The sequence below is a fragment of the Aythya marila genome (assembly GCF_965140915.1).
Source record: "Aythya marila genome assembly, chromosome: 3".
In the NCBI taxonomy this organism is placed as follows: domain Eukaryota; kingdom Metazoa; phylum Chordata; class Aves; order Anseriformes; family Anatidae; genus Aythya; species Aythya marila.
The window spans coordinates 1,740,077-1,756,248 of record NC_139044.1 but is presented as its reverse complement, the minus strand read 5'-3'; the positions used below and the strand labels follow the sequence as shown (position 1 = coordinate 1,756,248).

Genomic DNA, 16,172 nt, shown 5'->3' with positions numbered 1-16,172 from the left:
GACCAGAGCCGTGCTAGAACTCATCCCCATCCCAACTGATGTGTTAATTCCATCTCGAAGTGCATATCTGACTTGCACTATTGTTACTTTGAATTCACGTGGGTGACTTGTGTTGAGTATGTATGCTCCCTTTTAATATCTTGTTCTGGTGTGGGCCAACTCATTGAAATCAAAGATACAACGTGCGTTATGGGACAAGTGCTTACTGACAAGGCTGTAGGGATGTTTTACTTCATCTGTCCACAGTGTGTCAGTATTTGCATTTCTGGAGTTGCTTGGTTAGTATCTTTTTTGATTGTATCACTGAGCATTCAAGGCAGCTGGGTTTTCATACATAGGTAAACCGAAGTTTTTTATTTTTATTTATTTTTTAAGATGGTGCTGAAGTTAGGGATCTAGAGCAAACCATCCATTGCAGGAAATGAAAAGAGACTGCAGGAAACTTAGTGGCATGGGAAGAGCAACAAGTTTGCTGAAGGGTGTAGTTTCATCAGCTGCACCTTGCATGTTGCAAGAAAATTTGTACTGATGTTTGGGAACGTAGTACAGATGGAATCAAATTCCCCAATAGAGTGGCTCCCTCGTTTCTTTTTTAGTGAACTGGACTTAGAAAATTGACATTGTTCCGTGTCTCATCTAGTCCAACCCCTTCATTATCGCACCTTGTGGAGCTCCTAGGACTCCTCCCACACTTTCCTCTCCCTAGAAGAAGGGATGGAGAGGAGTGGTGGTAACACCCAGCATTCCTCATCCTTCCTGTTATTCTGTCAGGCTACATGCTTTGTAAAATCAAAACAGGCAGCAAAGATACATCCTGGTAGATACGGCCTTGTTTAGAGTCAGTAGGATGCCTGGGAGCTGTTTCAGATGGGTTTGTATCATGATGGATTAAGCACACGTGTGTGCACGATGAAGCTTACGTTAGGAATTCACAGTGTTTGATGTCAATTTTGCAACTTTGATTTTAAAGCATGTATTAGCTTTTTCTTCATTTCTTCCTCTTGTATTATACTCTGGAGTATTTTCCAAGATCAGAGGTTCTGGATGTCATGGAAGCATTCGCTTGCCTTTTTAAGTGAAACTCCAAAAACTATGGGTAAAACTGATGGTGCTGGCTGTATTCTGAGGGCTAGTAGCTAGTAATGGTATTTTGACCAACCTCATGAAGGTTAGTAGTTTGTTTATTTTGTATTACAAGAGCATTTAGGCTTTGGAAACCTGAATTGAGTTTGTGATATTGTTACTCAGCTCCCTTGCCTACCAACTCTTGAGTTTGTCAGTCTGCTTTTAAAATCCTATTCATGTCCTAACTCCCCTTTTTTATTTTTTTCATTAAGTGGATGGCTTCTTTCTGAAATAAGCCTTAAAAGCAAAGAAGAGTGTCTTCACTTTGTTTACTGTTCTAATATGTGGCAACGTGTAGCCTTTGTAGACTTCAGACAGCATTTGGAGAGAACGTCCTGCACACCTGAAAGGGGGTGGCTCAGAGTGAAATGCAGTTGCTGCATCATTTATAGCTCTGGCAAATACACACAATTGAGGCTACAATTTCTTATGGGAGAGAAGTATGTTAGTTATTACCCTTTCCTTGAACTAATGTGCATATTGAAATTCTCAAAGAACTAATTATGTTCCATTTGGAGTGTTCTGGGAATTTAAAAATCGTTGGTTATCATCTCTTAAGACTCCTTAGGTCTTTTAGAACCAACTTTCATCTTGAAATGCTTTTATTATCAAACTCTGCCTCAATCTGATGGACTTACTGCAAGGTCATTTTCCTGCCCAAATATTTAATATAGAGAGAACTACAACAGTTAAATCCACGACTTTCCTCAATTGAAAGGCAGATCTGAATTAATTTAAAAATTTGAGTTTTGGCACAAATGTTTACACATGGTTATAGAAAGCATACTTTGTGAATGATTCAGTTATTCTTGAATCATAATAGTTTTAATAAACCACAGTGCCAGCAAAAACAAATTAGATGTAGTTCCAACTTTCTTTGGTCTGTTTCTTTTAGGCACAAAATCAATGTTATATTTAAGCATCCATCTGTTTTCTTAATCATAGCCGATCTGAGCAACAATTACTATGCATTCTTATCCAGCTCCCCAAACTCTCCTTAGAAGGTGAAGAGGGAGAAGACCACAATCGCTGTTCTTGATGCTATTCGGCCAGTTTCTCATACAGCTTTTTTATTGGACTTAAATTCTTCCTTTGGGAAGAATGAGATGTAAATATGTAGCTGAGCTTTAAGGAAACCTTGAAATTTGTTTTCATCAGAAGTAGACCAGCAGGCAGTCAGATCCCTTATAAGTGCATGGTGGACCCCAACTGTATGTTGTTACAGATTATGTGGGGCAAGAAAATGACAGAATTGAATCAAAATCTGTCTCAATCTAGATCGCTGCTTCTGGTAGAGATAAAGAGATAAATGATAAGGAATCCTACCTCACGCAGCACAAAGAAGTGTGTGCTCAGTGCTGTGGTTCTTCACACTTGACATTTTAGCATCTAAGGGTTTTTTGGTTTGTGTTTGTTTTTTAAGGGAGTAGTGCTGTGTTAAGAAAACTGTCTTGACCCAAGATGTGTTATATTTGTGGCAAACAAATCGTAATGTTATCAGAGTCCTTCTGCTGGCCGTTCCTTTGATCTAACTGCAACAAGGTGTGTGTATCAGTTCTTTTGTTATTTTTTTGGGGGGGAGTAGGCGAGGTATTACATGCAAGTTCATCTTACTCATTTAGATTTACTGAGAAGCATCTCTCTAGCTTTTAGTAACTGTGACAGTTGCAAGCAGTTAGATTGCCTAAAGTTTTTCATTGTTTAGAGAAGCAAAATTTCTGTTTCAGCCTTCTTCCCTCAGTAATGTGAGAAGCAGTACTTAAGCTGATAATGTTGTATGGGGTTTTTCACGCTTCTAATCCCCTAGTTCAAGTATGATTTGGTTGCATGCTAATATATATTAACTTTACACCTTCTTTTCATGGCCCTTATTTGTAAAAATTAAATATGACTAGTGATTCGGTTATTTAAAAATAGAAACGGGGAGGAGCAGGTAAAACTTAATTTAACTTTTTGTATGGCCAGTTAATAAGTCTACCTAAAGCAGATGACTTCTTTCCAGTTCTGCAATCAAGTCTTTTGACCACTTAAATACACTCTTATTCTCGGGAAGCGGTCTGGACAGTAGTTTGTAAGCCACTCTAATCTGTGGAGAAACTCTAAGGCCTTTCATGAGACTGCCAAATACCACAAGAAAGGGTTGTATTTTCCTCCAAGTCCTTCTGTGCCAGATGGATCAAATGATGCCATGTTCTAGGCGAATAAATCAGAAATCTTGTAACCTCCTCTGAGATTTTTTTAATCCCCCCCCACCCCACACATACACCCTCCTGGAGATGTGATATATATTTCTTAATCCAGTCTTTAGAGAGAATGTGCAATGTTGCTACCTGACCAGCAACTTTTTTTTTCCTCCAAAACCTACTGAAAAATAATCCCAAGTAATAGTAGTTCAGTTTCTAGGAAGCATTATGACTGCCCTTTCCTAGACTTCGGAGACAAAACCATGTATTGTTGGAAGTGACTAAATTACAGCCCTGGCTGTGTGAGGGTTTCTTAGTGGCACATTTTTGGTGAACCTGTACAGCACACTTTCCTTCACTTTTTTTGTGGCTTTGTATTTGTTTGCTGGTTCACTAACCAGTTTCTGTGGCGGCACTGGCTTGCCTCTTACTGTTAATTCTGGCTTCTTTCTAGCATATTAGAAGGCTGTTTTACGTGGTGTTTCTTTCTTCCTTCTTTTCTTCCTATAAAGCATGGCTTAATACATTTTTAGACCTTGTCCACACTTCGTGTTTCAGACATGCTGTAACTAGCTTTCTAGCCTTGGAATTATTTTTGGAGAGCAGGCAAGTGCAAGAAGAGAAATTAGTGTTTGCAGCTTGTTGGAAAAATGTTGTGCCTGCTTTTCTAGGGACAGGTAGGGCTGTCCATGAAGGCTGCCCGTTTATTTATTTTTTGCCATTATGCCATCTGTTTTCAGTTCCTTCTTACTGAGAAGAGCTGGAAGGGTTGATGAGGAGCAGACAAAGGTCAAATGAGAAATCTGGGAGCTGGGAGAAAATACAGTCTGGGACACCTGGAGAGGTCCACGTGACTTGAGCGATAAAGCTAGTATGAGAAATGGGAGATTAGAATTAGAGAGCTGGGCAGCAATGGAAGGGAAGGGATGCTCTTCAGCATCCCTGATGGTTAGAACAAGGAGGATTGGGGAAGAGATAGCGAGGGTCAGACCTGGAGGTGGGAAGAGTAGAAACATGATCCCTACATGTTCCAAGACCTAACAGTCATGTCCAAAAGGAGGATGTTAACTACTGAATATTGGACTCTTTTGTTAGGGAAGGCTTTCTTAAAAAAAAAAAAGCGTGTAGTAAATGAATGAAGGACTTGCAAGTAGGAGCAAATCCTTCATTGCTCGGGCTGCTACTTCTTTTCATGGAAGCGGATTCTGCCTTTTTGCCACTGAATTCTGCTTCAGTGTGTTGCAAGGCAAGTTGTTTAATCTCTTTCCATCATGAGGTTTTCTTTTTGTAGGTGCCCATCAAGGTCAGTGTTTATTCACATTATAAAGGCAGCTGTAAAATGGGGACACTGTGGTTAGTGGATTCCTTTTTTAGGGTGACGTTTTTGCACTATTGAATACTGTAATGATGGATGTTGTAGAAAGCTCCATTCTGTTTCTAGAGTTCAATTATTTTTGGTAATTTGGCCATATGCTAGTATGTTCAGTAACTTATCTATACGTTGTACAGTGACACAAAATATTGAGGCGTGTTAATTATCTGTGTATCAAACAGGGTTAAGAGTGGGCAAAGGTAAAACGTGATCACACAATGAGAAGCTTTATCAATGCATATTGACAAGAGAGCTGTATTAAAGTTCAAGGCGTAATGGTGCAAATTCAGGTGCTCAGCCTCAACACAACGGCAGCTGGTATTGTTTCATTTGAGTTAATACAGCTTGAAATGGTACCTGGTGATACCAGAGGACGTTCTTTTAAATGTTTTTCTGTTGATTCAAGGCTGATCTCTTTCAAGCAGTCTATAATCTTTTAAATTAAGTCCCTTAATTTCCTTCCAATGGTAGCTTCTTTTTTTAAAAAACATTTGTAATTTACCCTAAACATTGAATCTGAATCTAGCTTTCCTGTCATACAAGAGGTGTACTATTTCTTAATTTAGGGTAGCTTTAGTCATTAAAGCAGACTGGTACTATGTAGCTTTAAAAATAGTTTTGTGAAATAAAACTCTTATCTGTTAACAGGAAAACAGACTTCTTAGTTAAGAGCTATTAGGTAGATTGTGCAATGTATGCATAATACTCGATCAGGATTTCGTGGCATTACTTATTTCTGCTTTTGTGGATTAGAAAACATTTTGTTCTCTGTGAATTTACATACAAGAGACAATGCTCTGTTTTTTATTTTTTGTATTTAACAAGGTGCAATTTTCTATTTGAAGTGTCTTGGGCAAAATAAAAAGTAGGAAACAGCAATCCAAGTTGAGAAAGATCTTGCTTTTCTGCATGACTTAAACAACTGAAAAATCCTAACCTTTGCAATTATGAATATGCTTCCCTCTACTCCTTTGTTAGTTGGAATTAAACCCAAGATACAGGTTTTCATATTTGTTTTGTTATCCTGAGGGGTACAACAGAATTAAGACTAGATTACTTGAAAACATCTTGCCTCAAATGACTTGGCACATATCACATTGTGATATTAGTACATAATGCAAGAAATTATTTGTTTTATTATTTCTGTTCTTCCATGCTTCCTAGCTGCAGATTTATTTTGACTTCAAACATGGTGAAAATAATTTTTTGCTCTCTTACAATGGTGGATGAAGATGATGAAGACACTGCAGCATTGCCTTAGTAAGGGAGCTACATAACAACTTTATTACGTCAGTGGGGCATACTGATATAGCAACAACCATCAAATATTTCTGGGTGAAACAGGAAATAGAGAGCACCAGCTACAGGTTCAAGCCAGCTGTGATATAGCCCTGTAGTGATTTAATATTTCACAAGCTTTGTCAGCTCAATCTTTGTTTTCCCGTGGGCAAAAAATGGGAATGACTGGACTGGATTTGAAGTGTTTTTGTGAAGCTTAACTAATAATAGTAAGGTACATTAAATTTAAGGGTGCTGTGTTATTACTGCATTATTATGTTACTCTCAGCCTTAAAGTGGTAGACTTCATAGACTGTGCAGTCTACTGTCTGAACAGGTGACATTTTTGAGGAACAGTAAGGATGCTGGGAATAAAATATTGCACACACAACCTCATCATCTCACTCCTGTATGAGTTGTTACTGGAAAGATGTTATATTTGGAAAAATACAACCTATAAACCAATCGTATTTATGGAGTTGTTGCTCCAAGCAATGCTTGTTCTCATTGACTTGTGGAAGGAAAAACTAGGTTTTTCCTTTGCAAAAGAAAAGCAGTTGGTTAAGGAAAAGTTCAAATTGATCCAATTTCTTTAACCTCCTATTTATTTATTTATTTTTACTAGGCCTCAAAGAAAATGCTGAAGAAATGGTCAAAAATAGGTTGGAAGGAAAGGATAACCTAACTCCATGGCAAAAATACCTAGAGAAGAAGAAAGAAAAAAGAAACCTTAAAAAGAAGAGAAAGGTAACATCTGCTCTGAGTTGCAAAAGGAGATGCTCCTTCCTTTTCTTAAGTTGCTGTTCTAGTTTTAGATAAATGGGGGGGGTACTTTTGTTTTCTGGCAGGAGTGCAGTATTGTTTTATGGCTCAAATGTGCAGTGGTTGCTCATTTGGAAAGTCTTAATTGTAATCAGATCTACAGAGCTAAAGGACGTTCAGGCTAATACTGAGCATATATTATGTTCTTACAAAAAAGTCATCTGTTTGTTCTTTTTTAAGTTGTGCATCTTCTGAATGCATTAGGAAGGGTCTTTTTGCTATGGTATGCTTTTGGTGCAAAGTTGGAATGCATGATTGAATGCTGTATGAATGCGGAATGAATGCTGTAGTTTTGAACCATACAGACTCTTGTCAGAGCTGTAGCAGCCAAGAACTAATAGCTATGAAGAATCATTCAACTTTCAAACTACAAAAGCAAATCTAGTAAATTTTTTGTTGTATGGATAGCAAAGTTGTTCTATAAAAATGCAAAGATTGCTGTTGCTTCATTTTCCCCCACACAGAAGGTAATTGTGAAGTAACTGACTCCTGTGGCAGAGATGTGCAGGAATAGGCAGATAAATGAAACTCTTGCTTGTATACTAAGGAAAAAAACACGCAGTATATAGAATCTAGCTTCTGTATAATCTTAATTACTTTGAATATGGTTCATGTTGCAGAATAACGTTTATAAGTGTAACCCATAACTAGAGGTATCCTGTCCATTCTAGTTCAGGCTTAGCTGGCATTTCATGAATAACTTCTTTAATCATACAGAAGATGAGTGCTCTGAACTAAATTGCACTGTTAGGTAGTAGAGCAGCTTTTGATAGTGTAATACTCTAGTTTGGCCTGATAAATTAGGTCAAGGAGCGAGGTGTATCACTGAATTCTTCCAGTAACAGAAATTGCTGTTCTAAATCCAAATTTGACCCTTCTGATTTTTTTGAAGCATAAAATGAAGCCCTTTACTCAAGCTTTTCCCCATGGTAGAGTCCTTGTGGAACATAAGGACACACCAGTCCCATGATGCCATGTCAGATGTATGTTGTGGGGTTTTTTTGCATGCTATATTCTGTCTGTCAGAAGCAGTGTCTGGCAAAGAGCACGTGAATAGAGCAAGTAACATTTTCCTAGAGTACCATAGTGGTTTTTGATTCTCTGACTTCCTGGGTAGGAAGAGTTTTTGCTTCAAGAACATGACGAGTTGTGTTTTGTTTTTTAATTGCACTTTTGAAGTAGCAAAGAACAGAATAGTACACTACTTGAGGTAGTAAGGATTTAATTTTTTTCTGGGTAGGAGTTAAGAGCAATCAGGTAACAATTATGTACCTAGAACTACAGCTTATGCACATATTTGCTGGTATGATTCGCTACTGCATTGCTGTCTGTGATAAGCTTATAGAGTTCCTTGGAAAATGTAAGTTGCCCTTTTTTAGGTAAAAACAAAAGCTTGCAATCTGTAATACAGGTTTTAAATAGATTGTTCTTAACTAGCAATTTCTAGTGAGTTCTAGTTTCATGATGGTTCAGCATGTAATGCTTTGGTTTTCACATTCGTAGTTTCTGACAGAAGGAACATTTAATTCCAGTGAAACTTTTGTAGTTTATATGTTGGTTGAAATAATGTTTCTGCTTTGTTACAGGCTACTGCTGAGAAAGAAATGAGTGAAGATGAAATTCCATCTGATGTTGATCTCAATGATCCATATTTTGCTGAAGAGCTTGGGAAAACAGGTGAGTCAAAATAAGTGTGCTCTTTCTTTAAATAACGAGCTTTAGAAACAAAGGCTAGTGTAAATGCAGAGATGGCATGTTCAGAATGGAAAAAACTGTGTGTCACTTGCCTATAATTGCAGGCAGGATTCCTGATAAAATGATGCATACTGTAATATACGTAATGGCAATGCAAATTTTCTCCCAGCTGTAATCAGAAACTGTCACTTAGCCAATTACTGGGGATGGCTGTTGAGAACGAGCAAACAGTCTACTCCCCTAAAAATTCTGGAGGGAAAAAAGTCTTGGTTGCCTTGGAAGCCTTTTTCCAGACAGATTATATGGTCCCTTTGATGGTTGGGTCAGTTATATAAATGACAGAAACATCTGATATGTTATTAAATAAATAAATAAATCTGTCTCTCATAAGAAAGTAATGTTGTTTTCTCTCAGTCTGATACATGTTTTTACTTGTGTACTCTGGCTGCGTAGCAAACCAAACGGTGAAATAATAAACTGGATACCTCTATGACTTTTTTTTATTTGTGGACAGCTTAAAGAGTTACCTACAGTATGAAAATATATTAATTATTTCTCTGAGAATAAATCTTTAGTATGCGTAGCCTTTCTTGATAGAAAATGGAGAACTGTTCAAGTTTTCAGAATTATAATGATCTAATGCTAAACAGATAGCAGACTTTCCATATGTGTTTTAATCTAGGAATTTGGTTTGGCATTATTATATGGGCACAAAGACAATAGTAAGATGTTTTGAAGTGTAATATTTTGGGAGTTAACTTGTCCAGTTCAGATTTTTGGGATGCTGCTTTCACAAGTTTTTGGTCTGGTGTTGAAGTTAGCTTTTGCTGTGACGACAAATTTATTTGAAGTATGACTTTGGTGGCTAAAATTTTAAGGTGAGGATAATCAAGAAGTGCAAGTTGAAGGCTCTGGAGAGCCAAACCCTAGGAGTGATTCATACGGTTGCATATTAAGAGGGCAAGGGGACGAGGTGTTAGCAACAGAATTACAAATACCACAACCCAAAACTATACTACTTCTAATTTGACATCAAACACCATAGGCTTGTGTCCTGATGGTTAGAAGCTTGTGTTAGGAGAAAGTAAATAATTCAAAAACAAAAGCTGGACTTTTCTTAATGTACTTATGTGAATGTCTTAATAATCTGAAGTACAAAACAGCGAGTTGGATTCATGTTTCATAGAAAGTATCAGCTTAATTTAAGGAAGGCGTAATGCAGTGCTGTTTTCTGCCAGACTTCTGTGATGAGTGATGTGTAGGCTACTTTTCAGAAATCATTGGAAAGATGCTATTTCTTCCAATACTCTTTCTGTTGGTCTTGTGTTTTGTTTTTTTTTTTTTTTTAATAGCAAGACTATGTGGCTATTCTCATAGTAATATTTGATGTTTCAATGTTGTATGCAAGATCTCGGAAGATGTTTTTCTGCATCATGTAAGACGTTGCTTGTGTTGTGGAGGGACTCAGGGAATGACTGTGTATTGATGATTGAGCCTTCTCATCCATAAGAAAGAGAATAGGTTTTACTCTGCTTGGAGCCCTTGGGGATATCAGAACAGACATAAAGGTTGTGCAAGTGAAACTTCAGTCTGCAATATTACTGATAATCTATTGAGAAAGAGGAGAAAAACATAACGTGGCTAACTCTGGAGAAGTTTCAAAGGGAGAGTAGTGGTTGACTACAAGCCAGCTGACATTTTATTGTTACACGTCTCAACTTTGTCAGGCTTTACCCAAGTTTGCTAAGAATGGCCTCTGTAAAATAGCTGGGATTCTTTTTAAGCACAGCTTGCTTACCTGATTGAGGAAAATGAGTTAAAGCCTAGTTCAGAGAAGATTTTATCGGCGACAGTTTCATAACTAGGATACAATCATTCAACTTAATGCTGTCTGTAACTTTACATAAGCCTTCCACAATTCCCCTGAAAGATGGAATTTGCTCCCTTAAACTGCCTGTCATATGATACTAAATTATACTGGAGAAGTGTATGACATAACATATTACAGACTCAGGTGAACCAGAGCAAAAAACGAGGATGTAGTAGTGCTGTTAGTGTTTTGCAGTGGTGTATTTGCTCCCACACTGGTTTGACTTCTTGATTGTAAATGTTCAAGGGTTTTGCATTATTTCATTTTTGATGAGGTGGGGTAGTTTAAAGGAAGCAAGACTATAAGAAGGTATTAGACAAAGAGCCTCAGTTTTTCGTATTATGTTTAAGCACCAGTGCTAGGAAAGGAAGACTGGAAGTTATGTAAAGTCTACTCAAGTGTGTTTGGCAGGTTTCTCTTAGTTCTGTGAAGTACTGTAAGTATATGAACCTTGATGTCTGTATTTCAGAAGCTCATTTCTGGTTTGGTATTGTTAAGGGAAATAAAAAGCACTTGTCACTTCTGATTTATATGAATACACGTATTGTTGAAAAAAGTGTTGTAAATCTGTCAATTGGCTCGGCCAATTTCAGTCTCAGTGTGTCTGTTTCTGTGGGCTCACCTGGAACTAAATGGTATTTTTCTTGTTTCAGCCTAAGCTGGGGAAGGGAATAGCTGAACGGTGTAATTGCTTATTAACATGATAGTTTCCAACTCAGGATATTGTGTGATGTATGTGCAGAAGAAGATGGGGATGGACTTCCAGAGTGTATGTGGGTAGATGGACTATGTCAGGACTATCATAAAAAGAAAGAAAATGGCACATCTGTGACTTATGAAACCCAACTGTTTTCACTGCGATGCAGTAGTTTTAGTGCTGAGAGAGACTGCAGCTCTAGCTGCATAAGATCGCAGCAAGAAATTAATGGATTTTAGTTTTTATTTTTATTCTACCTCCTTCCTCTGTGCAAAAAAGCTTAGTGTGATACTGTCTCCTGGTTTCACCCCGGTCTGCAGCATCATCAGTCTTTGAAGCCTGAAGCGTAAGCTATCCTTGCTTTAGTGGTTCTTCACACAGTAAAAGATGGGGGAAGATATTTTGAGGGCACTTCTTAGAGGTGTAGGTGGAAAGGCTATAAGAGACTTAGATTTAACTTTCAGAATAATTGTCATCAGTTTGCACATCTGGTGCTCTGTTTACTTTGCTCTAGTTTAGTCAGTTCTGGAAAGATAGAGAAGACTTGCAAGTTGTTGAAACCTTACATAAGACAGGTATTTCTTCCCTTCATACATTAAAATAAATTGTTTAAGGTAGGTAACAATATTGTATCTGAGTCTGATTTTCCTGCATACTTTTTGGAACTGCTAGAACAACAATTCAGCTTGTGAGCTAATGACACTGCATCTGGATAGTTAACTTTTTTTGGTGGTAGTAGTTTCTTCCAGAAATCCATTTCGAGCTTGGAATCTATTTAGAAATAGTCAAGAGAGTAGTCAAGGGAGGAAAAAATGTTCTTCAAGAAATGCATCCTGTTCCAGAGTATACTTAGTGATACAACTTGACATTTTTCTGGCATGATTGTATTTCTAGTCTGACTACAAATCTGGCTTAACAAAATGGAGCCAAAATCTTCCTTAAAAGTACCCCTAGTGGACTGTAATAAATTGCCTGGGAAAGAAATTCCAAGCTCAAAGGTCAGAGTATGTGTTTCAGGTCAAAACCTTCCTCTTTTCCTGCTCCTTCTTGATCCAGTTCTATGGGTGTTCCAAAGAGAATACATTTAATTTCATAGGGTTCATGAAAACAGACCTGTTCATAAACATTACGTTTGACTCATGCTTTATGCTGTTACTACTCATGTTGTCTCTAATTAGCACTATGCATATAACATTAAGGGTAAGAGTAAGAAAGCTTTATTTGAAGAATATTCAGTCTGAACAGTCAATCATATTTTTATCCCCATGGATGAAAATAGGTCTTCTTTACCCTAATGCTTAACGGCAAGATATGATGTTTTAGGCTTACAAATAAATTCTAAAAATGTTTTTTGTTTGACTGATGTTTTATCTTACTCAGCTGGCAGGCTTGTATTCTGGATACAGAGAAGAGGTGCACATTTGCTTTTTATTCTAAAGTATTCATTACATTCTCTAAGTAGAAAGAATGAACAATTTGAAAACTGTAGTATACCTCAGTTAGACTTAGGAGTCTAAAATAATTTCGATTTAAAATAGTGTGGGAGTGGAGTTGCTATGCTTGCCTGCACTGTTGTGATCCTCTCTACTGCTCTATAAAAAAAAAAATAGAGTAGAATCTATTTAAATATTGTTTCCTCTATGAACTATGCAAATATTCAGTAGATTTTTATTGCTTTAAGTCTAGCTAATTTTTCATTGGTTTTCGGCATAATGTTGAAGAAAGAAAGAAAATGAGGTGTACTTTAAGGTCCTGTTGATAGGTAAATTATGGTCTCATGCAAAAGCTTGAATAAATGTATGCATGGCCTATTTTTGCACTTAGGTTCAAAGAAGAAGGCAGAGTCAGCTGAAAGTGACCATGAAGATGAAGATGAAGCTGAAGTTGAAAAGCAGAAGGTAAAGTGGCTTAAAACATTGAGAATTACAGATGTTGCATTGCCTGAATTCTGCAAATACTTGGAGATGTGCTTGTGAGTGGACTATTAAGTCCCTTAGGATAACAATAGAATAAAGCTGTATAATTTGACTAGTGAGAGCTTTTGGAATAAATCACCAAAGGAAATCGGTAGTTGGCCCCGAAGATTATACCAGGATATCTTTATGGAAAACTGTAGTTGAACACCAGATCAACAGAGTTTAGTAACCCTAAAATGTAAATGGGCATGGAAAGAACACTGGATGGTTAATTTCTAGCTTTAAAGCTGTCTCAGCATGTTTGTCCTATTGACTTGTAACCTTCAAGACTGAATCGTTTGCTATTGCTTATTTGTTTGTTTTTTTTATTCATTCTCAGAATTTATTACCTTTATGAAGTTTGTGAATGTCAATTATTTTGTGATTTAAATACCCGTAAAAAATGATACTTGTTCTTTTGATGTTAGGGTATACAGTTCTCAAATTACGTTATTAGTACATATTAGAAAGTTGAAATGTGTATCTGCAGTTTTTAAAAAAAATAATAATTTGCATTATTTACATATTTTGAGGTGCAATAATGTTATGCTTGATATAATACTGTTTTAACAACCCTATTTCAACTTGTGTATAGAATCATAGACTTCACTAACATAGTTGCTGTATTTTTTTCATAGAAAACTCCATTTCATTGTGTACATTAACTCTTATTTTCTAACAGGCTGAAATGGCTCTACTTATGATGGATGATGAAGACGATGGCAGAAAGCATTTTAATTATAAGCAGATAGTAGAACAGCAGAACTTGAGCAAGAAGAAAAAGAAACTCTTAATGAAAAAGAAAGAGTTATTAGAAGATGACTTCCAGGTAATGGTGTATGCTTGATTTTTGAAGATTGACTAGAATAACTTAAATGCTAATTGTTGGTATCAGTTGTTTTTGGGATAAACTTAGTGGTTCCATATCCTTCTCCCTTGCTTCTAGGTGAAGGAGAAGCAGCTCTATCTACCTTTTTTAGGGTTTTACAGGCTGTTATAGAAAACAAACAAAAATATCTTGACACGAGGTTGAAGGGGGGGTACATTCTAACTTTGTGTGAGGTAACAGGGCAATACATAAGACCTTCTACAACTCAATGAGTAAATACTCACAGGTACATTTTGATCTGATAATTTTCCACCGTGTCTTTGATTCTGGTCAATTGTTCTCGACTATAGACTCTTCCTTGGTTTGCTGATTGATGCTTATACAGAATTTGTACAAGTATTCACTCAACTGGTTTACCAATATGATCTTCTGGTACTCTATACTCACTGAAAACTTGCAACCTGAGCAGTTCCTGGCATGATGAACCGTTTCATATGCTCAATAAGCAGCTCATATTGTATTTAGAAACATTGCTATTATGGGTAAAGGTTACTTAAAATATTTTTTTTTTCTGCTTCAGGTCAATGTTGCTGACACGAGGTTCCAAGCAATGTTTACTTCCCCCTTATTTAATGTGGATCCTTCAGATCCAAATTTCAAGAAGACAAAAGCAGTAGAAAAGATCTTAGAAGAGAAAGCTCGCCGAAGAGAACAAGAGCAGCAAGGTCTTAAGGAGACAAACAAGGAGCAGGAGAGCAAGATGGCAAAGAAAGAGGTTGCGAAGAAATCTACAGATCCTGCTTTATCAATGCTAATAAAGTCAGTCAAAACCAAAACGGAACAGTTTCAGGCAAGAAAAAAGCAGAAAATTAAATAACTGAACTTCATTTATACTCAGACTTCACTTTTGTTGATGTTCTTCTGACAACATCTGTTGACGTTTCTACAGTATGGTCTAATTCCTGTTCACCTAAAATTTCCAGAAAGATCATTTAACTTCAGTGACAGTTCCGAAGTAACTAGAATAACGATAACCCTTTCTTTTTGCCCCCAAAATGGTTTTGCTCTGTTGTTGGAAAAACTACACCTTGAAAACCTAGGGAATTAATGGTTTCAGATCTATTTGCTTCATATCATGCGGTCTCTGAACAGAAGTGTTGATGATGACTACAAAAAGTAGCCATAGTTATGGTTATATTAAAAAAACAAAACAAAACAAAAAAAAACACTTCTGCAGAGGGTTTAGAGCTGAGACTGAGTCTTAATGTTTTTAATTCTGCAGAAGTCTATAAATACCTGATTTAGAAAGGTAGTAATATAACTAAACACTGAAGAAATTTTGTATACAGGTCTATTGTATACGTTTAATTGTTTACATATATGCAACCTAATTAATTTCTACTCCAAATAATTGAAGAGTTCATGGATTTTATAAGGGCTAATTAATGGGAAAAAATTGCTATTTAGAAGAATTTCTTTAATATATATTAGAAATAGACATTTAAAACTTGCCCAAATGAGTTTTTGGGCACTTAGCTCTGTTTTCTTTTTCTATGCCTAAATAAAACTGTGTTTAAAATTAAACTTTCTCTTCCTGATTTTGCATTCCCATTAATGTAGTTCCTCTTTAAATACTGTGAGACTTGGTATGCGTGGGTTTTTTTGTTTGTTTGTTTTTGTTTGTTTGTTTTTTTAAGTCAATTTTAGAAACCCTGCTGTTGGTCCTTGTTGCTATCGGTGTCAGTGATGTCAACAGTGCAGGGAAGCTAAATACAGGAAGTAGAAAATACTGTTTTTTCCTAGTCCTTTCAATTAACTGTCCTATCAATTAATTAGTCTTAAGGTGTTTTTTGAAGTGTTTGCTATATCAATTGTAGTAGAAATACAATATTGTACCAAAAAAGACTGAGAATATTAGAATCATGGAGCTGATAGGTAATTCATAATCATGAAGAAGTATGGTTACTTTTTAAGTCATCATTAATTTGAACAAAGCACTGTTAAAGCAGAGGTTAGAAACTTCAGATACTCAGAACTAGTGCTTACATAAATATGTCTTGATAAGTGAAGGAGATTAGAGTCAGATTTAGCAGAGGAGGCTGTATACCTAATGGCAAAAATGGACAAAATTCGGTAAGAGACAGAATATGCAAGTACACATGGAGATACAAAGTACTCTTGGGAAAAAAAAAAGGTATTGATGTGCCTGAAGAATGCTTGCAAACCTAGAACATTAAAAGTGTTGTTCACCTGGTTACTGAGAACATCTTCGCATTCACTTTTGAATAGCTAACATAAAAAAGCTAAGGAAATAATACAATATCTTTTGTGCATAACTTTGATCCA

General features: G+C 36.5%; 1 protein-coding gene across 2 annotated transcripts in view; it reads left to right on the top strand.

Annotated features, from left to right (window-relative positions):
• ESF1 (ESF1 nucleolar pre-rRNA processing protein homolog) overlaps window positions 1-15,456 on the top strand; it is a 30,394-nt gene extending 14,938 nt beyond the window's left edge. For both annotated transcript variants that reach the window (XM_082755682.1, XM_082755683.1), the window contains exons 10-14: window positions 6,584-6,705; window positions 8,367-8,457; window positions 12,867-12,940; window positions 13,680-13,826; window positions 14,407-15,456. In XM_082755682.1, coding sequence (XP_082611808.1) covers window positions 6,584-6,705; window positions 8,367-8,457; window positions 12,867-12,940; window positions 13,680-13,826; window positions 14,407-14,703 — 731 coding nt within the window. In that variant the 3' untranslated portion in view covers window positions 14,704-15,456. The remainder of the gene's footprint in view (window positions 1-6,583; window positions 6,706-8,366; window positions 8,458-12,866; window positions 12,941-13,679; window positions 13,827-14,406) is intronic.
• Window positions 15,457-16,172: the final 716 nt, after the last annotated feature.